This window comes from Hylobates moloch, unplaced genomic scaffold, assembly GCF_009828535.3.
Source record: "Hylobates moloch isolate HMO894 unplaced genomic scaffold, HMol_V3 SCAFFOLD_2, whole genome shotgun sequence".
Classification (NCBI taxonomy): domain Eukaryota; kingdom Metazoa; phylum Chordata; class Mammalia; order Primates; family Hylobatidae; genus Hylobates; species Hylobates moloch.
In genome coordinates, this window is record NW_026652277.1 from 5,961,450 (window position 1) to 5,987,620 (window position 26,171).

The 26,171-nt window shown below is 54.3% G+C and overlaps 1 protein-coding gene across 4 annotated transcripts in view; it reads left to right on the forward strand.

The window, feature by feature from the left end:
* PFKFB3 (6-phosphofructo-2-kinase/fructose-2,6-biphosphatase 3) overlaps positions 1-26,171 on the forward strand; it is a 94,120-nt gene that overhangs the window by 57,091 nt on the left and 10,858 nt on the right. For 3 of the 4 annotated variants that reach the window (XM_032151036.2, XM_032150947.2, XM_032151116.2), the window contains exons 1-13: positions 5,683-6,098; positions 14,924-15,049; positions 16,487-16,583; positions 17,425-17,491; positions 18,006-18,080; positions 18,451-18,507; positions 20,882-21,006; positions 21,963-22,170; positions 22,662-22,808; positions 22,922-23,026; positions 24,126-24,255; positions 25,231-25,293; positions 25,422-25,486. In XM_032151036.2, the coding sequence (XP_032006927.1) occupies positions 6,023-6,098; positions 14,924-15,049; positions 16,487-16,583; positions 17,425-17,491; positions 18,006-18,080; positions 18,451-18,507; positions 20,882-21,006; positions 21,963-22,170; positions 22,662-22,808; positions 22,922-23,026; positions 24,126-24,255; positions 25,231-25,293; positions 25,422-25,486 (1,341 nt within the window). In that variant the 5' untranslated portion in view covers positions 5,683-6,022. Of the gene's footprint in view, positions 1-5,682; positions 6,099-14,923; positions 15,050-16,486; positions 16,584-17,424; positions 17,492-18,005; positions 18,081-18,450; positions 18,508-20,881; positions 21,007-21,962; positions 22,171-22,661; positions 22,809-22,921; positions 23,027-24,125; positions 24,256-25,230; positions 25,294-25,421; positions 25,487-26,171 lie in introns of those variants that run through there. The other variant, XM_032151194.2, reaches the window with a different exon arrangement.

Genomic DNA, 26,171 nt, shown 5'->3' on the forward strand with positions numbered 1-26,171 from the left:
GCGCCTGTAGTCCCAGCTACTCGGAGAGGCTGAGGCAGGAGAATGGCGTGAACCCGGGAGGCGGAGCTTGCAGTGAGCCGAGATTGCGCCACTGCACTCCAGCCTGGGCGACAGAGCGAGACTCCGTCTCAAACAAACAAACAAACAAACAAACAAACAAAAAAAACAAATACCTACCATTGTGTTACAGTTGCCTACAGTATTCCGTAGAGTCACATGCTTTACAGGTTTGTACCCTAGGAGCAACAGGCTATACCATGTAGCCTAGATGTGCAGTAGTCTCTGCCATCTAGGTTTGTGTAAGTTCACTCTGTGATGTTTGCACAATGACAGAATTGCTTAGTGATGCATTTCTCAGAACAAATCCCCATCCTTAGCCAACACATGACTTTTTATTTTTTTCTTCTTTTGCTTGACCAATAAATTAGGACATCTTAAAACTTTTGAGAAATACACAAAAAGCTCAAGCCATCCTCCACATCTTTTTTTTTTTTTTTTTTTTTAAGGAAGATAAAACATTCATTATTCCTTAAGTGGAAGTGAATCCTCATAAAGGTCTTCCTCTCTGTTGACTTCATGTTGAGTAGACTGGGAAGGAGGAAGAGGTGGTTGGTCTTGCTGTCTCAGGGGTGGCAGAGGCAGGAGAAAGTAGGTGGACCTGTGTGATTCAAATGTGTTGTTCAAGGTCAACTGTATATGGTTGGCTCTCATGAGCTAATATTTTACGTAGGAAACTTACATCTCTGTCATAAATAAAATGAACTTAAAATTTCCTTTTCTTTTACTTTTTGTTTTACCAATCAAGGTTATGCTAGCCTCAGAAATGACTAGAGTTGCTTTTATTCTTTTCTATTTTCTGGAACAATCTACTTAGATAAATCATCTGAGGTCAGGAGTTCAAGACCAGACTGGCCAACATGGTGAAATGCCGTTTCTACTAAAAATACAAAAAAAAATTAGCCGAGCATGGTGGCGCAAGCCTGTAATCCCAGTTACTCAGGAGGCTGAGGCGGGAGAATCTCTTGAACCTGAGAGGCAGAGGTGGCAGTAAGCCGAGATGGTACCACTGCACTCCAACCAGGGCGATAGCACGAGACTCCATCTCAAAAAAAAAAAGAAAAAGAAAAGAAAAGTAAAGGAAATGCCCACAGGAGGTGGAGTGACAGGGTCGGGGCAGAGAGAAATGGAAACTTACTGGAGGGTTTGCCGGGACTTAAGTTGAGCAATTTGAGTCACTTCACCCAGAGCCAGGCTATGGCTGCTGCGTATTCTCCTCACACCCACTTAATGAGACACTAAGTCCACTAGATTGGAGAAAAATATATTTGTAGAAAAATAATAATTTTTTTTGAGACAGAGTCTTGCTCTGTCACTCAGGCTGGAGTGCAGTGGCGCAATCTTGGCTCACTGCAACCTCCACCTCCTGGGTTCAAGTGATTCTTGTGCCTCAGCCTCCCAAGTAGCTGGGATTACAGGTGTGCACCACCACACCCAGCTAATTTTTGTATTTTTAGTAGAGACGAGGTTTTGCCATGTTGGCCAGGCTGGTCTTGAACACCTGACCTCGAGTGATCTGCCCGCCTTGGCCTCCCAAAGTGCTGGGATTACAGGCATGAGCCACCGCACCTGGCCTCTCCATGTCTTTTCATGACTTGATAGCTCATTTCTCTTTAGAACGGAATCATATTCCATTGTTTGGATGTTCCATAGTTTATCCATTTATCTACCAGAGGACATCTTGGTTGTTTCCATATTTTAACAATTATGAATAAAGCTGGTATAAACATCTATGTGCATGTCATGAATTGGTTTTTCAAACCCCTGACATGACATTGTGTGGATAGTCTCAGTCTCTATTCTCAATCATGTGTGAGTTACAAATAATTTATTGAAATAACAGCCCCCTCCCCGTGTCTTTGGCTGGTGATGATGGAAGGGTTTGTTTCAGTGTTTTGTTTGGTGTCTCACTTCTCTCCCTCATACATGGGATTTTTCACAAGAGCAAATAGTGACATTTGGTGTCTAATGAGCAACTTCTGATTGCTCCCAGCCTACCATTGCTTGTCACCTCTCTCACTGTCTCTGGGGCAGCGGGTAGGTCCTAGCTTGGTTTGAACGTTTTAACCTGGCTAGGGCTGGCACAGGATCATGGAAATGCGGTTGCTCGTGTTTGCTGTTACAGTAGCATTTGGAAGCACTGGTAGGAGTTAGATGTCATTGGCTGGCACAGAAGTGTGGGAACAAAGGTGATCCTGGAGAAAAACCACTCCGCTGTCCTCTCAAGGCTGGACCGAGCTCAGTGAATTCAGCGATGTGAGCACCTCACCAGGCACTTGCTTTTTTTTTTTTCTTTTTTTGTGGCAGGGTCTCACTCTGTCACCCAGGCTGGAGTGCAATGGTGCAAATCACAGCTCACTGCAACCTCTGCCTCCTGGGCTCGGGTGATCCTCCCACCTCAGTCTCCAAAATAACTGGGACCACAGGTGCGAGCCACCATGCCCAGCTATTTTTTAATTTTTTTTTTTTTTTGCAGAGATGGGGTTTCATGTTGACCAGGCTGGTCTCTTAACTCCTGAGCTCAAGCAGTCCGTCTGCCTGAGCCACCCAAAGTGCTGGGATTACAGGTGCGAGCCACTGCACTGGCCAGGATCATTTTCAATAATTGCCCTGCTAATGTCTCATTCTACTCACGGAAGGTCCTTCTCTGACCTTTCCTTCCCAAACAGCTCAATTGTTCTAGGTGAGTCTGAATCACAGCCTGATCAGCTCCTAAATTAGGATTCCACTAAGCACCCTGGGGTTAGGGTGGCCCCATAATGAGTCTCCTAGGGAGCTATCTATCTGCGTCTGTGTCAAGTGGAAGGGAAAAACAAAAACAAACCAACAAAAAAACCCCAACAAACTCTGCTCCTAATTGGCTTTCTTCTTTCATCTCTGACCTGGTTCCTTGACTTCTCTAATCTCAACTCCCTTTACTTCTTCCCATAAAGCAAGTGGGGTTGACTAGGTAGTCTTGAAGTTTCCTTCTACCTTTCACAGTTTCTAGGACCATGACCTAGGAGAAATAATCGATCTGCGCTAGCCTTGGTGTTATTGTAGCTGTAAAAGAATCATCGTCTTAGTGGAACATTTACATTATTGGGGGCGTTTTCTGAAGGGCCGCCTTTGTGATACCCAGGTTAGGAGCAGGGAAGTTGGCCAAGCCGTAGTTGGACATTTGGGGTGAAGATGGGGCATTAGCAGAGCTAGGGAATGAGTTAGGAGGATGTCCAAACTAGTAAACTCGGAACCAGTAAATCACCAGAATACAGCTGCAGTTGGGTTGTTTATAAGTGATTTTGTAGTGAAGCAGTTTCATCTCTCATGAGGGCTCTACCCTAACTTACCTGGGGCTGTAAAGGCTGCCAGTTCTAGCTGGCCATTAAAAAAACAAACACAAAAACAGGTGTGCATTCGTCCTTGCTCCCACGCACTCCGTTTGCACTCAGATGTGAGGAGCAGGAGGGGGATTGAGTTAACTTCCTTTTGCCTGCTGCATAGCAAGTGCAGGAGGCGAATGGGGGAAGAACATAGTCTTCCCTTTAGACTCACAACGCGTTATTGACAGGAAAAGTGCCCGGTCTGCGAAAGTTCAGCTGGACCTCCGGGACGTCAACTCCCTGTGCCCTAAGAGCTGACCGCTGTCAGATGCGTTATCTAGGTCAAGAGATTAATGATGTGCCGCTGCTGGGGCAGACGCCATCTCTCTGCTCTCTCTGTGAGCTGAAACCAGCAATGTGTTTGCAAGCTTGTAGGGAGTGTGGAAGAAGGCTCCCTGGTCCGCTTGCCTGGCCTGTACGTGTGCAAAATCGGTGGGCAAGCAGCGGGCGCGCAGGTGCACCGTCATTCCCCAGGAACCGCGGGCGCTCTTTGCATGGGTGCAGCCGCTCTCCCGGCGCGCAGCCTGCAGCCCTCACGGACCCCCGCGAACCCCAGGGCGGGAACTCGTCCCGGTGGCGCGGGCGCTCGCCGCCTGCTGTTTCCCTCTTCGGGTCAGCCCACTCTTATTTCAGGAGTGGAGTGGGTCTCTCCCCTGGGCGTTTAGGGTGTCGCCTCTGGCATGTGCTCCCACTGCAGAAAACAAGTCCAAGTGCAACGCATCGGGTTTCTGAACAGCCGCCAGAGCGCGGAAACCAGACCGTCAGCAAAGCTGTCGCGGGAACAGGGGCTCTGAGAGGGCGGCGCGGGGGGCGGGGTGCCGGAGTGGGGGTCGAGGCGTGGGGGAGGGTGGTGGGGCACAGGCCAGGTGGCCGATGTTGCGCGTTCCGGGGCCCCTCGGCAGGCGGGGGGTCGGGAGGAGTGGAGGCCCGGGTGGGGCGGGCGCGCGGGGCGGGAGCAGCCCTGGTCGCCGCCTGGGCGCGGGCGCCCTCCCTGTGGAGCATGCGGGACGTGAGCGACGTGTGGCAGCCTCTGCGCAGACTTTTCCGCCACGGTGTGGGTTTCAGCGAGCGCCGCCTTCTCTCCAATCACAGCCCAGCCTCAGCGCTAAGTGTGCACCTCTCTGCAAGGCGGCGCAGCGCTCCTGTACTGAGGCTTCGTTTGCAAAAATTACTTCCATGTCGTGTCCCGGCGCGGGCGGCGGTTCCCCACCAAAAGCAGCCCAGATCTTCCCCGCACGCCTCTGACCTGACTGCACGACTGTCACAAGTCGCGAGCTGGTGCAAACTGCGAGGGCCGGAAAAGGAGACGGGGCACGCATGCACCAAAAAGTGGGGAGGCAGAGCTGCAGGGTGTGCAGGATAACGGAGTGAATTTTAGGGGTCTGCATAATAAGGGGCCGCCCCCAAAAGTTTTCCCTCGACTTAGGTAATGAATTGCAGATCGAAATGGGTCTAGTTTTATTCATCCTTCTACTCGGGGCGATAAAGGTTTATTGAATGGTGTACATGGTGAGTGTGAAAACCAGATGCCAGCTGCCCCCAGCCCCAGTCCACTTCAGTCCAGCTCCCCGGGGCTTTCCCGCCCCCTCCTCGTGCCCAGCACCGCAAGCCTCTCAAGGTTCCCAGTCTTTGGGCTAGGGGAGGGGAGCAAGGCTCAGTTCAAGTCCAGGTTTCTAAGGGATTCAGGAAAGTGGACAGGGTGAGGTAGGAGGATCAGGGAAGCCTCCTCCCCGCGGGTGGCCCGGGTCGTGGCGGGGGATGGGCTCACGGGTATTATCAGGGAGCAGCCTGGCTCATGTCCTTACCTGGACTGCGCCTGCCCCACAGCGCCTGTTAGGAATGCAGAGTATCGGGGCTCCACGGCCCTAAAGGAGCTGCATTGGTAGGATGCACTTTAAGCAGCTTCCCAAGGGATTCGGCCAAGGGGGCCACGGTCTACACTGTGCAGGACTGCGTCGCTGCTCTCCTCCCGGCCAGCACAGTTGAGGTGAGGGGCGGGAATTAGTCGGGGAAGCTGTGCCAGACGTCCCGAGGGAACAACGGGACGAGGGGATAACAGTAGCCAGGACCTTTCAGCAGGGCTGGGCTGCAGGAGCTGGTGCGCCGCCGTCGCCGGCCCGCAGGGGGAGCTCGCAGGCTGCCTCCCGGCTCGCCCACCCTCCTCCCCACGTGGAAGGGGGCTGGGACCCAAGGAATGCGGCCCGCCCCGAGGCTGACGTGCGCGTCTGCGGCCAGCCCGGACTCTTTAAAAGCCGGCGGTGCGCGGGGCATCCCAGCCGAGCCGGAGAGGAGGCGAGCGGCAGGGCCTGGTGGCGAGAGCGCGACTGTCACTGCGCCCAAGCATCCCAGAGCTTTCCGAGCGGACGAGCCGGCTGTGCCGGGCATCCCCAGCCTCGCCACCCTCGCAGCACACGTCGAGCCCCGCACAGGCGAGGGTCCGGAACTTAGCCCAAAGCACGTTTCCCCTGGCAGCGCAGGAAACGCCCGGCCGCGCGCCGGCGCACGCCCCCCTCTCCTCCTTTGTTCCGGGGGTCGGCGGCCGCTCTCCTGCCAGCGTCGGGATCTCGGCCCCGGGAGGCGGGCCGTCGGGCGCAGCCGCGAAGATGCCGTTGGAACTGACCCAGAGCCGAGTGCAGAAGATCTGGGTGCCCGTGGACCACCGGCCCTCGTTGCCTAGATGTGAGTGCAGCTGCGCGGAGCCGGGTTGCAGGGCGCGCTGCGCGGGGCCGGGCCATTGTGTGGGGCGGCTTTGTGCCGACGCCCCTCTGCGGGGGGCGCGCCCGTGCGGGTCGCGCCGGCGGGGCGGGGCGGAGGCGCGGGCTGCGCGTCCTTGGCCAGGCGGCAGGGGCGCTGTGGCCGTTGTCCCCTTGGCTGCCCCGCCGGCCCGGAAACGGCGAGTGAGCCCTGCCGGGCTGCGTACGCCGAGACGGAGGGACGCGCGCGCCTGGACAGGCCAGGGAGGGGATCCACATCCTCCGCGATCCCTGCCCTCGACACCCGTCCCGGGCGGCCGTGGCCCAGCCCAGGGACCCGGCCGCTCGCGCCTCCGCCCTTTTCCACCGTCCGGATCTCCTCTCTCTGCATATTTCCATCTCCTCTCCCGCCTTGCTATGCATTCCTATCCCCTCGCTGCACTTAATAACCTATTTCTCTGTCCTGTTTTCTGTTTCGATATATATGTATCTGTTTTTCTCTCTCTGTTTCTGCCTCCTTCCTCTCCCACTCTGTTTTTTTCTGCTTTTATCTCTTTCTCTCTTGTCTCTTCCGTGCATCTCCAGTGCCATGGGGGCGCCCGTGCTGGGGGCGCCAGGAGAGCCACCTGGAGCCATGCCTGTGTCCCCGGTTTTGGGGAGGGTCGGTGGGTTGGTGAGTGCACGGTTGGCGCTGCTCCACGCGCCCCGGGCGCACGCATTCCCCGGTGCTCGGAATTGGCTGGCAGTACCCTGCCCCGTCCCGCCGGTCGCCGCCCCCGCCACCAGCGATCGCTTGGGAGAGGGCTACCTCGAGCTCCACCTCATCTGCGGAGCGCCGCCGCGGAAAAGGGCGGGTGGGCAGCGCAGAGAGGCGACGCTGCCTCTCCAGGTAATGCGCCCCGGCTCCCATGGGCTGGACAGGGAGCCGCCTGGTGCGGTTTTGCCCAGGTCAGGTCGTAGCCTGAGTAGTGACCGTGGGATCCAGGTGCAAACTCTTGAGGTGGCTTCGGGTCATCCGAAGGCGCCTGAGCGCAGGCGGCTGGCAGGGTTGCCCGGCTACCACGTTTCTTAGGACGGCCCCCGCGGGACTTCTGGAGCCCTGCCGGGTCTGAATCACCGGCCTCGTCCAGACCTGCCCCTCTCCCCACCCCCACCCCCATGGTGTGCCCTGGGTGGGGACGTCAGCAGATCCACCCTGCTGGACTTCAGGGTTCTGGGGTAGCCCTCAGGAGAGGTCTTGTTCCCCCTCTTTGTGAGGTAGCCCAGGACTGGGGGATGCGGGTGTGTTGCCCAGCCCTGTCAGATGCGCTTGAACTGGGGTGGCCCACGGTTCTCTTGTCTTTGCGTAAAACCTGTAAGTGGAGTGGAATGCAGCTCTTAAATCCCCAGGGAGATTTGGCCAAGTCCAAATGCAGAAACAACTTTTGCATAAAACAAGTATTATCTCTATAGCACTTTGTAAACTGCAATGGAGGCTAGTCCTATATATGTAAATACATGTGATTGTATACGAATGCCCGCGGGTCTGGGAGGAGTGTCCCGTGACTTCCAGGGCGGCTCTGAGATCGGTTGGCATCAGCTCAGTTGTGATATTGAGAACACCAGCGTGCATCAAGGCGTCCTCCCTCCAGGCTTGGATCCTGATCCATTAGACCCCATCAACCTGCACGTCTCGCACGCAGTGAGAGATTTGCCTAAGAATCCCTGTCAGAATCATTCAGAGCTGGAGGGTGGGAATTTGGCTAAAGCTGATGGATTAATTCTTTTGTCCCGCCTACTGCTGGGATCCTCCTGTGTGGCTTTGAGGTATAGTCTCAGACACATTCCTTTTTGTAAACAGATCTGCAGCCTGGGTATCGCACATCCTTATTTCAAGTGGTGGTGTCTTTTTCAGTTTATATAGTCACATTTGTCTCTTACTGGAATGGAGGGAAGAAGCTATTTCTATTTGGTGTCTTCCTGACACCCTACCTCGATTCTCTAATGGCATTTGGGACATTGGGTGGGTCTTTCTTTCTTTCTTTCTTTCTTTTTTGAGATGGCGTTTCACTCTGTCACTGAGGCTGGAGTGCAGTGGTGCGATCTTGCCTCACTGCAACTTCTGCCTCCAGGTTTCAAGCGATTCTCGTGCCTCAGTCTCCTGAGAAGCTGGGATTACAGGTGTGTGCCACCATGCCCAGCTAATTTTTGTACTTTTAGTAAAGACGGGGTTTCACCATGTTGGCCAGGCTGGTCTCGAACTCCTGACCTCAAGTGATTTGCCCACCTCAGCCTCCCAAAGTGCTGGGATTATAGGCGTGAGCCACCATGCCCAGCTGGGTGGGTTTTCTTTCTCCTAAAACCTGTAGGCGTGTGCCACCATGCCCAGCTGGGTGGGTTTTCTTTCTCCTAAACCTGTTGCCACCTTTATAAGCGGCCTTCTCATTGGAGGTCTGCAGCAGAGTTCCCTGAGTTTATTATTTATTTATTCATTTTTGAGGCAGAGTCTCACACTGTCACCCAGGCTGGAGGGCAGTGGTGCGATCATAGCTCACTGTAACCACCAACTCTTGGGCTCAAGTGATGCTCCCGCCTCAGCCTGTCCAGTAGCCGGGACTACAAGTGTGCACCACCACACCCGGCTAATTAAAAAAAAAATTTTCATAGAGATGGGGTCTTGCTATGTTGCTCAGGCTGGTCTCGAACTCCTGGCCTCAAGTGATCCCCCCACCTTGGCCTCCCCAAGTGCTGAGGTTACAGGCATGTGCCACCATTCCCAGCCTCCTTGAGGTTTATTGCTGAAGGAGGGTGTCTAGGATGCTGCTTTTTATAGACAAAGAACAGTAAAACAACAAAACAAAAATTACTGTATCAAATAAGCTGCATTATATTCTTGCCTCGGAGGCACATTAACGGGATACCCTGTTGCTACATCAGCATGGTGGTAAATGTTTCTTACAAAACCTGTAGCTTCCTTCGCATGCATCCTGTAACTCCTGCGGACTTACTGAATTTGTGAGTCAGCATAATGGGCAAGAAGTACCTTTTTCACTGGCAAGGTCTGGCTTTCCTTTGTGTTCATCACTAAAATTCAAGAGTCTCAGCCAGGCGCGGTGGCTCACGCTTGTAATCCCAGCACTTTGGGAGGCCGAGGCGGGCGGATCACGAGTGCCCCGTCTCGATAAAACAGTAAAAAATTAGCCGGGTGGTGGGCCTGTAGTCCCAATATTCACGGTGAGGCAGAAAAAAAAAAGAGTCTCTGTGTTCTGAGGGATCCCGGGTACCAGGCTGAGTCCTAAGATGGTGCTTGGGACTTGGCATTAAATCAGAAGTTGCCATCATCAGTGGAGCAAAGGGGGTATTAGTACTGGTCAGGCCAGTGCAGGGTTGTAAGCAACAGGTAAAAGACAGCCTTTTAAAGCACCAAACTTTCTTTCTTGAGACAGAGTCTCACTCTGTCACCCAGGCTGGAGTGCAGTGGTGCAATCACGTCTCATTGCAGCCTTGAACTCCTGGGCTCAAGCAATCCTTCTGCCTCAGCCTCCTGAGTAGCTGGGATTATGGGCATGTGTTACTGCACCCAGCTAATTTTTAAAAAGATTTTTGTACAAACGGGGTCTCTCTATGTTGCCCAAGCTGGTCTCGAATTCCTGGCCTCAAGCGATGCCCCCTTGACCTCCTGAAGTGCTGGGGTTACAGGTGTAAATCAGTGTACCTGGCCTTTTTTTTCCCCTCTTAAAAACAATGGAATGAGACAAACTGCCAGCTTGTCTTTGCTCAGGATTTAGACAGACACCGAGGAAACTGAGTCTGAAGAAAGGTTGATGTGGTACTCAAATACGGATAGAAAGACTTTCATCTCAGTAGGGAGTTACGCCGGCTGCTGGTGTTCTAGCGTAAGGAAGCTGGGTGGGTGATGTCCTAGAGAAATCCGTGCCTTATCCCTGGGTAGCCCCTACGGTTTATTTTCTGGGGATGCATTCTGAGTCAGTGGGGGATACAGGCTGTGCGGGCTGCTGCCTGTCTGTCCGTGCATTGCACACCGTCAGAGAGGTTAGTAGCTTAATCTAGCTGGGAGAGCAGGAGTAGGAACCCTGGGGTGCCAGCCTCTCACTGTCCAGGTGGGGGATTCGCCATCCATCTGGCTGCTGCTTTCCATAAGTGGCTCCTTGTGTCACTGTATCCCGCGGCTGAGTGTTCACCAGCCAGCCTTCAGTTTTCTTTTGGCTTCCTGTGTATGTTTGCCTGCAGGGAATGGGCCCTAGTAGGCAGTCTGCGTTGTACACTAATGGTACTGTGGGCTTGTAGACAGCCAGGGCTTAGCCCAAAGGCACTACTCAGCCACACTGACCCTGTATCCCCCAAGTAGCCTCTGTCTCACAGGTACCCAGTGCATGTACCTGGCGCATGTGCCCAGTGAGCGAGCGTGTCGTGAACATAACAACCTTGCAGAATTGAAGCTCCGTGTCTGGGACTTGGTGACTTTCTGGGAGGACTTACCCAAGTGGCCATGGTCGTAACCATGACAACACTTTGAGCTTGAGGCCCCCAGACTCAATTCGGGTGTTTAGTCTGTTACCCAGGGTCTTTACACAGTTGTTCCTTCCCCTGTAACAGGGTGACATCTGTGTTCCCCCAGGCATGTTTCAATTGACATCTAAAGTCAACATCTAAGTACATTTAAGTTTCACAACTTTCAAAACTTTGGGTGTGTGAAAAAGAAGTTAAAATATTAAACATTTACATAAAATGAAACGAGACACAAATACTCTTTGGAAAATCTTGTGTTAAACCCAGTAATTTTTTTTTTGTTTTTTGAGACACACTTTTGCTCTGTTGCCCAGGCTGGAGTGCATTGGTAGAATCTCGGCTCACCGCAACCTCTGCCTCCCGGATTCAAGCGATTCTCCTACCTCAGCAGATGGGATTACAGGTGCCCGCTACCACGCCTGGCTAATTTTTGTATTTTTAGTAGAGACGGGGTTTTGCCATGTTGATCAGGCTGGTTTCGAACTCCTGACCTCAGGTGGTCTGCCCTCCTCTCCCGCCCAAAGTGCTGGGAGACTGTGCCCAGCCAATACTTATCTTTTCTAATCACTGTGCCTTGCCAGGGAGGGTGATGAGGCAGGTGGGGGTGTCTCTTTTTTGGTGGTAAAAAGGCCCATTGAGAAGAGAAGAAGAAACTGAGGGTCACAGAATTAGAAACATGAGGTGTGCTGTGAGTTTTTAAAAGGGGCTGAGGTTGGAGAATAAGACTCAAAGATTTATTTATTTATTTATTTATTTTTTTGAGACGGAGTGTCGCTCTGTGGCCCAGGCTGGAGTGCAGTGGCCCGATCTCGGCTCACTGCAAGCTCCGCCTCCTGGGTTCACGCCATTCTCCTGCCTCAGCCTCTCCGTGTAGCTGGGACTACAGGCGCCCGCCACCATGCCTGGCTGATTTTTTTTGTATTTTTAGTAGAGACGGGGTTTCACCGTGGTCTCGATCTCCTGACCTCGTGATCCGCCCGCCTCGGCCTCCCAAAGTGCTGGGATTACAAGCGTGAGCCACCGCACCCGGCGGACTCAAAGATTTAGTAAGGATTTGTGATTACCTTATCTGTCCAAGACAGTGGTGGGTGTCTGAAGGGAGGGATAGCTGCAGACACCTCAGGCGCCCCTCTCTGTTTTTTTTTCTTTTGAGATGAAGTTTCGCTCTGTCACCCAGGCTGGAGTGCTGTGGTGGGATCTCAGCTCACTGCAAGCTCCGCCTCCCGGGTTCACGCCTTCTCCTGCCTCAGCCTCCCTAGTAGCTGGGAATACGGGCGCCCGCCACCACGCCCGGCTAATTTTTTGTGTTTTTAGTAGAGACGGGGTTTCACCGTGTTAGCCAGGATGGTCCCGACCTCCTGACCTCGTGATCCGCCCACCTTGGCCTCCCAAAGTGCTGGGATTACAGGCCTGAGCCACCGCGCCCGACACGCCCCTCTCTTTGAATCTTACTATTCGAGAGACCAGTGCGTAGGGAGAATGGCTCTGCTTTGCCAAGAAGGGACTGGCGGTTTATTTGGGTTTGAAATCCAGTCTGACCTTTTGCCCTGTGTATTTCCTCTGCTCTTTTGTTGTTGTTGTTGTTGTTGTTTTCCCTCCCTAAATGTCTACTGCCAGAGGAGATTCATCCCTATGATTAGTGGGTAGACATAATCCCGTGTTGGATAAATCAATCAGCCTCTGCTTCCTTGGCGTGGTTCCGACAGAAATAATTCTGCCTATGTGCACAGCTGAGAGTATGTGTGTGCATCTGTCTCTGCATATCTGGGTGCTCTTAGGAGCAGCGGCGCGGTGGGGACACCTGGTAAGACCAGGAGGGACCCTTGGCCTGGGGGAAGGGTCAGTGGATGGGTATTGTTTCCAAGGAGTTGCTGCTACTTTTCTGATGTGGCAGCTACAGCTGCCAGAATGACCCTGGGCACGGTGGGGTGTGCCTCACTGGCTTTTAGGGAGGCCACCATCTCTCCGTGTGCCCCCTGGGGACACAAGAAAGCCCCTGGGTGCTTTGTGCTTGTTTGTTCCACTCATGTGCTCAGGATGCCCGGCTCACCCTGGGCAGTGAAAAGCATCTGTTTTCGAGGAACTGTTTGTTCTAGGTCACTGGACACCAAGGGCATACCAGTCCAGGGCTTTTAGTGTCTCCTCATCTGCTGATAGCCTGTCTGTCTCCTTACTCTGCCTGCTGAGAAGGCCACTAATGGTCTCCAAATAGCATGGAGGGGACAAAGGCCCGGCATGCCATGCCTGCCTCCCTGCCCCCGCCGCCAGGCCTGGGAGCAGAACCTGGACATTGACTTCAGTTTGGAGCCCTGTTGGGGGGTCCAGCTTACAGAGGGGCTTCTTCGCTGAGCCGCGGCCTGTCTGAGGGGTGGTGGCGGCTCCCGCAGCCTAAGCCTGTTCAGCTTGGACATCGGGGCGTCTGTGCAGTCTGACATCTGCCTGGTTCTGTGTGCAGCTTTCAGAGGTTTTCCTGCAGGCCATGCGGGCTGTGTCTGGGAATGATGGGGACAGCCAGGCTGACCACGTGGCAGTGAGTGCTGGGCAGTGCCGCCCAGGCGGGAGCTGGCGGGTGTCATCTGGCCCTGGAGCTTGCATGTCGGCAGGGTGTAGGATTTGCCTGAGACTCCCAGGGCCAGGCGACAGCCGGGGAGATACTGGGCCCTTGGCTTTCAGAACAGGGGGCTTCTGGCTGCTTTCTGAAAAACCGAGCAAAACCCCCCTCCCTGCTGTTTTGTCTTACTGAGATGCCAAGACCGTTGTGTAGCAGCAGAAGCCAGGAGGGAGCTGGCAGGCAAGAGCATTTCCAGGTTTCCTGGAGACAGTGGTGGAGCCGGCCCCTGCCTGAGGCTTCGTGACCGGCCCTTCCCTCGGCAGGGCCCCAGCATTCATCCGAGCCTGGCACCAGAAGAGGGGGTCAGACAGGGCGTGAGAGGCTCAGGGGTGGAGGATTTACCTGTCCACTGGGGTAATTTCAGCATTCTGCCTCCCTGACCTACTTTCATTTGATAAATTCTTTTCATTTTCTTCTAATTTTTTAAAAAGTTTATTTGTAGAGGCGCAGGGTCTTGCTATGTTGCCCAGGCTGGTCTCAAACTCATGGTCTCAAGTGATCCTCTTGCCTCGGCCTCCCAAAGCACTGGGATTACAGGCATAAACCACCGCGCCTGGCTGTAACCTCCTACTTTTAAAAATTGCCTTTTTAAAGATTTTTTTTTTCAGAAATGCTGCCCATACCTCTGTGTGGAGGTTCGGATATTGATGGTGGGCCTCTCTGTCTCTTGACCCGTGGGCCCCAGCCCCCTGCCCCTCTGTCCCCATGTTGTTTTGGAATCCGCCCTCTCGACTCTGAGCCCCACCCTCCCTGGGGAGAGGAATCCTTTCCTCCCACCTGCAGGAGCATTCCACTTCCACTGTGGTGTTAGTCACTGGTTCCCTGCTAGGTTTAGTGCCCTGGGTATCAGCTCAGGAATTTGGGGTTGGGACTGTCTTTGCCAAGTGGAACCTAAAGGCAGAATTGACGGACAGGGTGTGGCTGGGGGGCTGTGGCCACTAGGGTTGCCTGTTCCCACTCTGGTACAATGCCAGGGGCTTCAGGATAGGGAGATGAAATGAAAATTTCTTTCTTTTTTTTTTTTTTTTGAGACGGAGTCTTGCTCGGTCGCCCAGGCTGGAGTGCAGTGGCGCAATCTCGGCTCACTGCAAGCTCCGCCTCCCGGGTTCACGCCATTCTCCTGCCTCAGCCTCTCCGAGTAGCTGGGACTACAGGCGCCCGCCACCACGCCCGGCTAATTTTTTGTATTTTTAGTAGAGACGGGGTTTCACCCTGGTCTCGATCTCCTGACCTCGTGATCCGCCCGCCTCGGCCTCCCAAAGTGCTGGGATTACAAGCGTGAGCCACCGCGCCCGGCCGAAATGAAAATTTCAATGAATGCTGGGTGTGGTGGCTATTCCTGTAATCCCAGCACTCTGGGAGGATTGTTTGAGACCAGGAGTTTGAGACCAGCCTGGGCAACACAGCGAGACCCCATCTCTACAAAGATAAAAAAATTAGCCAGGGGTGGTGATGTGCAAACTTGTAGTCCCAGCTATTGGGGAGGCTAAGGCTGGAGGATCGTTTAAATCCAAAGGTTTGAGGCTGCAGTAATCTGTGGTGGCCACTGCACTCCCGCCTGGGCAACAGAGTGAGACCCTGTCTCAAAAACATTTTTGGTGAAATTCTTCAGCGTTATTGTTGGGCATGGCCTCTGCTCCTCTTCTCCGGTCACTTGGTTGATGACACACCCTTCTTGCTTGTTTTTCCAGCCTGTGGGCCAAAGCTGACCAACTCCCCCACTGTCATTGTCATGGTGGGCCTCCCCGCCCGGGGTAAGACCTACATCTCCAAGAAGCTGACTCGCTACCTCAACTGGATTGGCGTCCCCACAAAAGGTGAGACTGCAAGTGCAAAAACTTGACCTTCCATCTCAGTTGCTGGTTTCACAGGCAGGACCATCCCTGGGCGCCTCTGTCCCCTGGTCAGGGAGTCTGACCCTGCCTCCCGTGCAGCCAGGTCCCCCTTCACACTGTGTCTACACCCTTCTTCTTCTGTTGGGGTTTTTTCCTCACTGGCCATTCTCTTTCCCACTCCCCTAAATCCTGCCCCGACTCAGATTTCACCTCCTTCAAAGCGGTCTTCAGCCATGTCAGTCCTTTACATTCCTGTCACACTCAGTCCTAGCTAACATTCTTCTGCTGATGGCCCTAAGCACTGCCTACCATAGATCAAGGGTCTTCAGCCCCCAGGCTGTGGACTGCTATGCCGGGTGGCATGTTAGGAACCGGGCCACAGGAGGTGAGTGGCAGTGAGCGAGCATTCCCACCTGAGCTCCGCCTCCAGTCTGATCAGCGGTAGCATTAGATTCTCACAGGAGTGAACCCTATTGTGAACTGGGCATGTGAGGGATCTAGGTTGTCTGCTCCTTATGATAATCTAATGCCCGATGATCTGAGGTGGAACAGTTTCAACCCAAAGCCGTACACCCACAACCCTTCCCTGTCGATGGAAAAATTGTCTTCCACAAAAGTGGTCCCTGGTGCCAAAAAGGATGGGGACCGCTGGTTGTAGATGACGCATTTAAGAATCTGTGCTTGGTCTTCCCAACTAGATGGGGAACATCTTGTGGATAGGCACTGGGTATTTTTTTTTTTCAATTAATTTTATTTTAGATTAGGGGTACATGTGCATGTTTGTTACATGAGTATACTGCATATTGATTGGGGATTGGGCTTCTAGTGAACCTGTTACCCAGATAGTGAACATTGTACCCAACTGGTTATTTTTTAACCCTTGCTCATCTCCCACCCTCCCCTCTTTTGAAGGGATGGTTTTTATGTTTACCATCCCCGCTGTGCCCAGGAACCATGGGACACATCCCCCCGGCCCTGGCCCTGGCGGCTGCACCAGCAGAAGGGTTGACCTAGATCTGGCGGTGGGCATGAGGCCCCACTCGCTTTCTGATACCATTGGTGGAAATGTGTTGTCCCTATTTTTGCTAGACTTGGGGCCTCCCCCGACCCATCCTCACAGTCTCAGTCTCTGGTTTAGGATATGGTGAGACTGGGATTGTCGACTTGGCTGGAGGGGACAGCGTCGCAGAGCCTGCGGCAGGGGCATTGCAGCTGGACTGGGGAAGCCGGGCTGCCTGTGGCCTGCTGTCCTCAGGAGTTGAGGGTAGGGCAGGACTGGGCGCCGGCATTGCTTCCACACCATCTCATTCAAGTCGGTTGGTTGGGTGGGTGGCTCTTCCTTTGGTCGATCGCATGATCCGGGTGTGAGCTGGCCCCTTCCTGCTCGATCATCCAGGCTGTTCTCTTTCCCGTCCACAGTGTTCAACGTCGGGGAGTATCGCCGGGAGGCTGTGAAGCAGTACAGCTCCTACAACTTCTTCCGCCCCGACAATGAGGAAGCCATGAAAGTCCGGAAGTAAGGCTGGGCCGCGGGCGTAAGGCTGGGCCACAGGAATAAGGCTGGGCTGCGGGGCTGCGGCTGGGCTGCTGCAATAAACTTTGGCCGCGGGCGTAAGGCTGGGCCACAGGCGTAAGGCTGGGCCGCGGGAATAAGGCTGGGCTGTGGGGCTGCGGGTGTAAGGCTGGGCTGCGGGCTTGGGCTTTCTTTGTTCTGAGCCAGGCTCAGTAGGAGGCAGAGAAAGCCGGCCTGCGGGTGGGTCCTGCTGGTGGTCTTCAGGGCTGTGCAGTGTGGGAACAAGCCCTGCTGCCCCTCTGAGGTTGCTGCTCTCATCTGTTCCCTGAGGGTCTCGGTGAGTTGACCCTCACTGGGACAGAGCTGCAGAAGCACCCTCACTGAGAATTAGCAAGTCCTGTTTGTCGGGAGTGTCTGTTTGTTGGGAAAGGATTTCTTGTTAAGTGCGAGTTGATTGTGAAACCCTAGTGCAAGGGTGTTCGGCCCCGGCTGTATGTTGGAGTCTCATGGGGGATGCTAAAACCCCTGATGCCAGGCCCCACCCCAGACCAGTTAGGGCAGATCTGTGGGTGGCTCTGGGCAGCCATTTCTTAGCAGCTCCCCAGGAGTGGTTCCCGTGTGTAGCCTGGTGCGAGCACCACCTCCCGAGGGTTCCTGAGGCCACCCGTGTGGGGCCCCAGGTTGGAAGCCTCTGGGCCTGAGGGGTGCTGGCCAGCCTGCCCAGCGCTAAGCAGTGTAGAATGGAACCACCAGTTACTCTGCCTGTCGGGGTGCATCGGGAGTTGCTTGGGCTGCCCCAGCGGACGCACTGGCGCTGACGTTCGGCGTCTCTTGTGCATTCCAGGCAATGTGCCTTAGCTGCCTTGAGAGATGTCAAAAGCTACCTGGCGAAAGAAGGAGGACAAATTGCGGTAAGTCCAGGGAATGTAGCCGGCTCGGTGTCCAGTCCCACCCATGAGGGTGTCCTCACTGGCCTAGGGTGTACCGAGACCTGTGCCTCTAGCCCTGAGGGTGGAGGAAAGCAGGGGGCCAGGGCAGCCCAATGGCTCAGGAAGGCGGATGTGGGGTGGACTCAGCGACCCACCCCTTCTGCAGCCAGTCCCCCACCTCCAGGGCGGGCAGGACTTGGGTTGCCCACAGGACCACTGGCCCTTCCTTGTACACTGTCCCATTGCACGTTACTGTTTTGCTTGTTTGCTTTTGGGGTATTCCCCCCATGCTACCACCCCTGAGTGCTGTTGGTAGTTGGGGGAGGCTTGCCTGGTAAGCACGCCCTGGAGAGGACTGTGGGCAGGCACAAGCTCCCCTGAAGCACTTTTGGGGCTTATTCCTGGAGATGATGGGTCTGGCATCCTTGCTGTTCGGGTAAACGTTTTTAAACTCAAACTTAGAGTCTTCTTCCTGGCCCTTTGCTCTCCATATCAGGTTTTCGACGCCACCAATACTACTAGAGAGAGGAGACACATGATCCTTCATTTTGCCAAAGAAAATGACTTTAAGGTGAGCTCAGCGTCTTGTGTTGTGCTAGACGGCTCGGGAGAGAGGAAAAGGCCTCAGGAAGCGGCCTGAGTCCTGCTTGGTCCTTCCCCTCCTGCTGCCCATGTTCCTTAGTCCTGCTCGGTCCCTCCCCTCCTGCTGCCCACGTTTTGCGGCCTTAAATTAGGGCCTTTGTGCGGTAGGGCTCTTGGGGGCCGTGGGGCGTTCCAGAGGGGTGGTGGCGGGAGGCGGCAGTGAGGAGGTGGGCTTTCCTGTCTTCGGGAGTTGGTGGGTGGCGTGCTTCCGCCTTGTCCGGATGATGACATCGCAGTGATGGTGAGGTTGGTCCTTCGTGGTGTTTGTTTTCTAACATCCCCACCTCACTTTCCACCAGGCATTTTTCATCGAGTCCGTGTGCGACGACCCTACAGTTGTGGCCTCCAATATCATGGTAAGACAGCCAGGAACCCCACGCTTCTGCGGCAGCGTAGACCACAAGGGCATTTGCAGTCTGAGGAAGTGGGGGACTGGGTCCAGCTTGGAAGCGCAGCTGAGCCCTTAGGATGAGCAGCCCCCAGCTGGCTGTCGATTGGGAGGTCAGACCTACAGAGCGGTTTTTGACCCAGAGGCCTGTCCTGTGTGGGACTAGCTTATCCAGGGCAGTGGGCAGGCTTGGATGGGACGTAGGAAATAATTCGGGGAGATAGGATTAGTTTCTGTTGGTGACGGGAGGCTGACAGCTAGTGGTGATGGAGCTGCTGGGGCAGAGGGCAGCTCACTGCCCCCAATGGGACAGGAGGCAGCAAGTGGATCGCTTGCTGTGATGGCCCCGGGAGGTAAGAATGCTTAGGCATTGGCAAAAGTCCATAGGGCTCAGCAGCCTCCTAAGTTTGGGAGGTAAGACTCTCTTCCTGCCGATGCATCTCGTGAACCTGCCACAAACCCTCCTGTCTGTGCTGTGCAAGGGAGCTTGCCCAGATAAATTGAGGGCACTTGGCATTATAACTTGATGAATTTCTCCAGTGTTACCACTTGATAGCAATATATATAAACAGGAATGGTTACTATGGAGACTTACTACAGGCTGCCACCCCGTGTTGGAGATAATTTTCTCTTCAGTGTAAACATATCAGAATATGACAATTCTATAAAGAAAAGCAATTCTGAAAACGTACACGGGGACGCTGTGGTGCTGGCATCTTTGCACCTTTAGAGGGGATGCTAAGCATGTATTAGCCCCGGTATCTTCCCCAAAGTGGTGGAAGTATTTCTAGATATCTTTAGGAAATGAATTCCTGTTTCAGGAAGGGCTATTTGAATTGTGAAAAGTCAGTTTAGATTTGTCCAGTGGGAGGAGGAGGCTCAGAGTACGAGGAAATCGTCTAAACAGAGGGTTTGCCACCTTTCTTTGGCTCGGCACTCCTTGTTCCCCTTGGTAGACAGCAGGGTGTAGCTGTGAAATCATTTTTCCCAATGAGTGGTCACCAATGTGCTTAGCAAGGAGTTTAGCATTTGTCTGGTTGTCCACTAACAGATAGTCATTTGCCCCAACCCGCCATGTTCAGAAATCTCTTTCTGATGAAATCTCAAAGCAGGTTGGTAGATCCAGGCATTTGTGAACTTAGATTTTTTTTTAAATTGTGGTAAAGTATACATAATGTAAAATTTACCATCTTAATCATTTTTATTATTTATTTATTTATTTATTTATTGAGACAGTCTCCTGTTTCCCAGGCTGGAGTGCAGTAACACAATCTTGGCCCACTGCAACCTCTGCCTCCCAGGTTTAAGCGATTCTCCTGCCTCAGCCTCCTGAGTAGCTGGGATTACAGGTGTGCGCCACCATGCCCAGCTAATATTTTTTGTATTTTTAGAGGAGACGGGGGTTTCACCATGTTAGCCAGGCTGGTCTCAAACTCCTGACCTCAAGTGAGCTGCCCGCCTTGGCCTCCCAAAAGTGCTGGGATTACAGGCGTGAGCCACCGCACCCGGCCATTTTAGCCGTTTTTTAAATGTATAGTACAGCAGCAAATTATATTCCCATTGTTGGGCAACTGCCACACTCTATCCCCAGGACTTTCTCATCTTCCCCGGCTGAAACTCTGCCAGGAGACAGACACAACTCCCCATTGCCTCGATCTTTGAAGAGTGGCTGCCTCTCAGTGACGGCAGTGGTTGATGAGAGAAAGAGCCCAGGCATTCAGAAATGCTGAGTTTCCCTAAAATCCACCTGGTTTCTGGGGCCCGTGCCACTGTGGGTGTTGTAGACCTATGTTGTTGCCTAGGAGAGTGAGCCCTGCAAAGGAGCAGGCACAGCCCTAGTCGGAGAAGCAGTTAACCACGGACTGGTCAACTGGGGCTGCCTCGGGCGGTGGGGGGTGGAGGAGAAACCACACAAGGCCACAGGCATCTCTGGGAACTCCTGAGCATACCTTAGAGCCGGCAGCCTCCTCCCGGTGCGGGGAGCATTGCAGATGCTCACGTGGAGCTTGGCTGAGTTCAGCGCCAGGCTGTCTGGCGGTGACTCGGGCACGGGACAGATCTTGACTTGCCGAACATTCAGAGGTGTTCATTATGGAATCCCCGTGGGTTTCCTGTCTCTGTCCTTCCGGCTCCAGTTCTCCATCTCCCCAGGGAATCCTCCCCGTACTATCAGGCTGTGACTCAGCCCCCAGGATCTTTCTCCCTTTCTCTTACACGCTGGCCCGGATAATCTTTATGCTGAGCCTTCTGCGCGCTCCCCTTTTGAAAGCCCCAAATCCTGCTTAATCTCAGCAGAAAGCCTTCCAGCGTGATTCATCAGCCGCCCCTTTGTGCTGTTGCAGGAAGTTAAAATCTCCAGCCCGGATTACAAAGACTGCAACTCGGCAGAAGCCATGGATGACTTCATGAAGAGGATCAGTTGCTATGAAGCCAGCTACCAGCCCCTCGACCCCGACAAATGCGACAGGTGATTCCCGTGGCTGGCCGTCTCTGCAAGACCCACACGAGGGTTCTTACTGAATTCTTGATGTTCCCACAAAGGATTTGCTCCTGGATACCTTTAAAAAATTTTTTTAAGACAGTTTTTTTTGTAGCGATGAGGTCTCGCTATGTTTCCCGGGCTGGTCTTGAGCTCCTGGCCTCAGGTGATCCACATAAAGCCGCTGGATACCTTTATCAACTCTTCGAAAATATCTTTTAAAAACAATCCTTGATGACAATGATATTCAGTGGGAATATTTTGAACACTGTGTAGAAGTACAAGAAGTCAGCATAGAGTTGAGCCTGGTGTTGCTACTGTCCCTCCGATAGTTCCTTTCTTTTTTCTTTCCTTTCCTTTCTTTCCATTTATTTATTTACTTACTTATTTGCTTAGAGACAGGGTCTCCCTTTGTCTCCCAGGCTGGAGTGCAGTGGCATGATCATAGCTCACTGCAGGTTCAAACTTCTGGGCTCCAGTAATCCTACCACCTCAGCCTCCTGGGGAGCTGGGACTACAGGTGTGGGTGTCCACGTCCAGCTAATTTTTTTTTCTTTAGTAGAGATGAGGTCTTGCTATGTTGCCCAGGCTGGTCTTAAACTCTTAGACTCAAGCGATCCTCTTGCCTCAGTCTCCCAAAGTGCTGGGATTACAGGCATGAGCCACTGCACAGGCCCCTTTCTTTTTTTTTCCATTTTCTTTTCTTTTTTCTCCCCCTTTTCTGGGAGGCAAGCCAGCCTCACAGCCAGACACCAGCTGTGGGAGTTGTCGCACGCGTATGCTCTGCTCCTTAGAAGGATTTGGTCTGTGCCCTGGAGGGGCCTACGGTCAAGCCTTGCTGTTCTCTGGGGAACACATCTTCTGGAGACGGGCTGGGCCAGGCCGGGTGCATCCTGCTGTGGGCGGTGGCCTGAGCTGTGGTCCTTGGTGGGGTCTCTCTGCAGGGACTTGTCACTGATCAAGGTGATTGACGTGGGCCGGAGGTTCCTGGTGAACCGGGTGCAGGACCACATCCAGAGCCGCATCGTGTACTACCTGATGAACATCCACGTGCAGCCGCGCACCATCTACCTGTGCCGGCACGGCGAGAACGAGCACAACCTCCAGGGCCGCATCGGGGGCGACTCGGGCCTGTCCAGCCGGGGCAAGAAGGTGCGGGGTGTGCTGCGGCATGGGCCGTTCTGGCTGCAGGGCGGTTGCAGGGTCTATAGGGTGGGTGGGGAGGTGTGTGCTGCTGCTGCTGCTGCTGCTGCTTGGTGTGCTTGCTGTGTGTGTTATCTGTGTGTGCACCTGCGTGTCTCTGCATATCTGTGTGCATCTCTGTATAGCTCTGTGTGTGTGTCTATGCCTATCCATGTGGCTTTATGTGTGTGTCTTTGTGTTACTTTGTATGTGTGTGTCTGGTGTGTGTATCTGCACATGTGTGATGTGTGAGCAATTGTGCACTAGGAAGGGGAGGGGCAGGAAGAGCTGAGCCTGGTCTCTGGGGAGGGTGTGTGTGGCTGTGGCTGTCCCAGTGGCCTGGGGCCCCCACGGTGTAACCAGGTAGTGCACAGCCCCACATGGGCTGCCTGCTCCATCCCCTGGCTCTTGGAGGAGCTGCGGGCATCTGGAATCAATGGCCCCTCTCCACCACCTCTCAGTTTGCCAGCGCTCTGAGCAAGTTCGTGGAGGAGCAGAACCTGAAGGACCTGCGCGTGTGGACCAGCCAGCTGAAGAGCACCATCCAGACAGCTGAGGCGCTGCGGCTGCCCTACGAGCAGTGGAAGGCGCTCAATGAGATCGACGCGGTGAGTCCCGGGAGGCGGGCAGGCAGCCTCACCCTCGGGCATGGGGCGGCTTCCCAAGAGGCCCTAGACACCCCTGTGCTTTGTTCCCCTGAGTGACCACTGGGTCCCCACAGGGCGTCTGTGAAGAGCTGACCTACGAGGAGATCAGGGACACCTACCCCGAGGAGTATGCGCTGCGGGAGCAGGACAAGTACTACTACCGCTACCCCACCGGGGAGGTGAGCACAGGCTGGGGTGGGCTGAGGGACCCCAGCGCACATGGCCACTGCTGTGCAGGGCTGGGCCCCCCCTCCAGGGAGTTCACTTCCGTGTGGGTTCTGGGGGCTCCTACACCCTCCACCTCGGAATCGAGTCCCCCCAAACTGAACCTTCTAACAGCCTGGGGTGAAGTGCATTTTCCCATAAGCAGAAGTGAGATGTGTTTCCCTAGGGACATAGAACCCTATGGGAGAGGAGGAAGGTGGTGTGTGAAGGTCCACTGGGCAGGGTGGTGGGCAGGCTGGCAGGAGGGGTGGGTCTACATCCCCTGGGCGGCGTCTGTGCCTCCCCATGCACGGTGCTCGGGGGGCTGTGGCTGAGCATGCTGCTGTCTCCTCTGCCGATGGGACCCTCCTGGGCCGGGTGTGTCCTCCCTGCCCGTGCCCTGCCGAGCAGCGTCATGCCTCAGGCCCTTGGCCCACTGTCCTCTGGCCTCAGACTGAGCCTCGCACACCAGGGCCCTGGTTAGCGCAGCAGAGAGTCCACAGGAGCAGGAGATTTTTTGGTCTTTTTCTAAAGTCACAGCCCTCCTGCTTCTTTTTACATTTTAAATTGATAGAAAATACACATAACATAAAATGGACCACTTTCATCACGTTAAAGTTATGGTTTAGTGCATGTTAGTGTACTCACAGTGCTGTGCAGCCATCACAAATTCCAGGCCTTTCCCTCACTGCACAAAGAAACCCAGACCTGTTAGCAGCCGCTCCTGCCTGCCCCGCCCAGCCCCGGCACCGGCCCGTCTGCTTCCTGCATCTGGACCTGCCTATTCTGGGCATTCCATGTCAGTGGAGTCAGATGCCATGCGTGCCTTTGTGCCCGGTTCTTTCACACAGCATCGGGTTTTCCATGTTCCCCTGTGCGGGAGCAGGGGTGAGGGCTTCACTCTTTTTGTGGCTGAGCAATAGTCCATGTTAAACCCTGCACCTTCTCAACCACTGCTGATGATGGGTGACTGATTTTGCACGGCTCTCTGGCCGGTCTGATGCAGGCTGTGGCCAGCGGCAGAGCCCCTCCTAAGTGCCCTGAGCTCACGCGGGCCCGGCCCTCTGTGCTCAGTCCTACCAGGACCTGGTCCAGCGCCTGGAGCCGGTGATCATGGAGCTGGAGCGGCAGGAGAACGTGCTGGTCATCTGCCACCAGGCCGTCCTGCGCTGCCTACTGGCCTACTTCCTGGATAAGAGCGCAGGTATCTCGGGCAGGCCGTGGCCCCGGGATGGAGGGAGGAGGGGACTGGCACTCGGGGGGTCAGCCGCAGACCTGCCGTGGCCTGCCCTGTGTTGGCTGCTGTGCCATGGGGTGTTAGGAGAACAGCACAAGTGTCAGCTCCCAGCTCCCGGCTGCTTCAGGTCCTCTCTGTCCAGCGCTTCCTTGAAGCCCTTGGCAAATGCTGTGGAGCCCAGGTTGATGCCGGGGACGTCATTGCTTCATAAACAGCTCCCTGAGACCTGCCCCTGGCTCCACACATCCCAGGGTCTTGGCTTGGGGTCGGGGCTGCACTTCTCTTAAGTGCCCTCTAAGGGAACAAACAGCCCGGAAAACTCTGACAATCTGATTGAAATGTTAAGTCTTAGCATGTCCAATCCAGTGCAGCTGAATCCCTAGACAGACCTAAATCGTTTGGGAGTGACTTTTTTCCCAACTCTAAGTCATTGTGAGGGCGAGTCCTGGTTTGGTTTGATGGCGCTCTTTGGGCTAAAGTCTTCTTCTGGGGCCACCTGCTGCCCAGGACAGCTTGTGGCTGGGGACAGATGCCCCTGCACGACAGGGCTTCCGAGGGTCCTTGTGGGGGGACCATAAAGGTCTTTCCGTGCCTCCCCCACCCTCATGTCTCATTTCTTTTTTTTGAGACAAAGTTTTGCTCTTCTTGCGCAGGCTGGAGTGCAATGCATGCGCTCACTGCAACCTCCACCTCCCAGGTTCAAGCGATTTTCCTGCCTCAGCCTCCTGAGTAGCTGAGATTACACGCATGTGCCACCACACCCTGGCTGATTTTGTATTTTTAGTAGAGATGGGGTTTTGCCATGTTGGTCAGGCGGTCTTGAACTCCTGACCTCAGGTGATCCACCTGCCTCAGCCTCCCAAAGTGCTGGGATTACAGGCGTGAGCCACCATGCCTGGCCGTGTCTCATTTCTAATTGTGGGTGTACAATTTCAATTTCAGAGGAGATGCCCTACCTGAAATGCCCTCTTCACACTGTCCTGAAACTGACGCCTGTCGCTTATGGTGAGTAGCAGCCCCTGCCAAGCCCTGTTCCCCTGAAGGTGGCCACAGTAGCTTCTTGTGGCCGTGGGCTGTAAGCGGTGCTGTCCCTTTAACAGCAGCTTCCTCTGCCCCCATCCCACGCCCTCCAGGCTGTCGCGTGGAGTCCATCTACCTGAACGTGGAGTCCGTCAGCACGCACCGGGAGAGGTCAGAGGTGAGTGGAGGCCCCAAGCCTCATCCTGGCCATCATCACACGATAGCCCTGGTGGGTGATGGGCGCTCAGGAGGTCCCCAGGCCGCCTGCCTGCAGGTACTGGCCTGTATGGGGCCACGGGCCTGCTGGCTGCCTTCCTCAGCACCTCTTTGTTCCTGCCCGTCCGTTCTGTGGCTTCTGGGGCCTTCTCTTTTTTCTTTCTTCCTGTGTCCTCTTCCTCCCATTTCTGCTGAGCTCGAGATATGAATATTAGTGAGGAAGATACATTCTCTCTCTCTCTTTTTTTTTTTTTTTTGAGACAGGGTTTCAGTCTGTTCCCCAGGCTGGAGTGCGGTGGCGCATTCACGGCTCACTGCAGCCTCAACCTCCTGGGTTCAAGCGATCCTCCCACTTCAGCCTCCCGCGTAGCTGAGACTACAGGTGCGCACCACCATGCCCAGCTAATTTTAATTTATGCATTTTTTTTTAGAGAATGGGGTCTCACTGTGTGCCCAGGCTGGTCTTGAACTCCTGGGCTCAAGTGATCCTCCTGCCTCAGTCTCCCAAAGTGCTGGGATAAAGGTGTGAGCCGTTGTGCCCAGCCTCTCTTCTCTTTAACATCAGCATAGCACAGTTCTTGTTGCCTTTCCTTTCTGGCAGCTAAAACCAGTGCTTTCAGTTTCTAGAGTTACTGTTTCAAACAGGA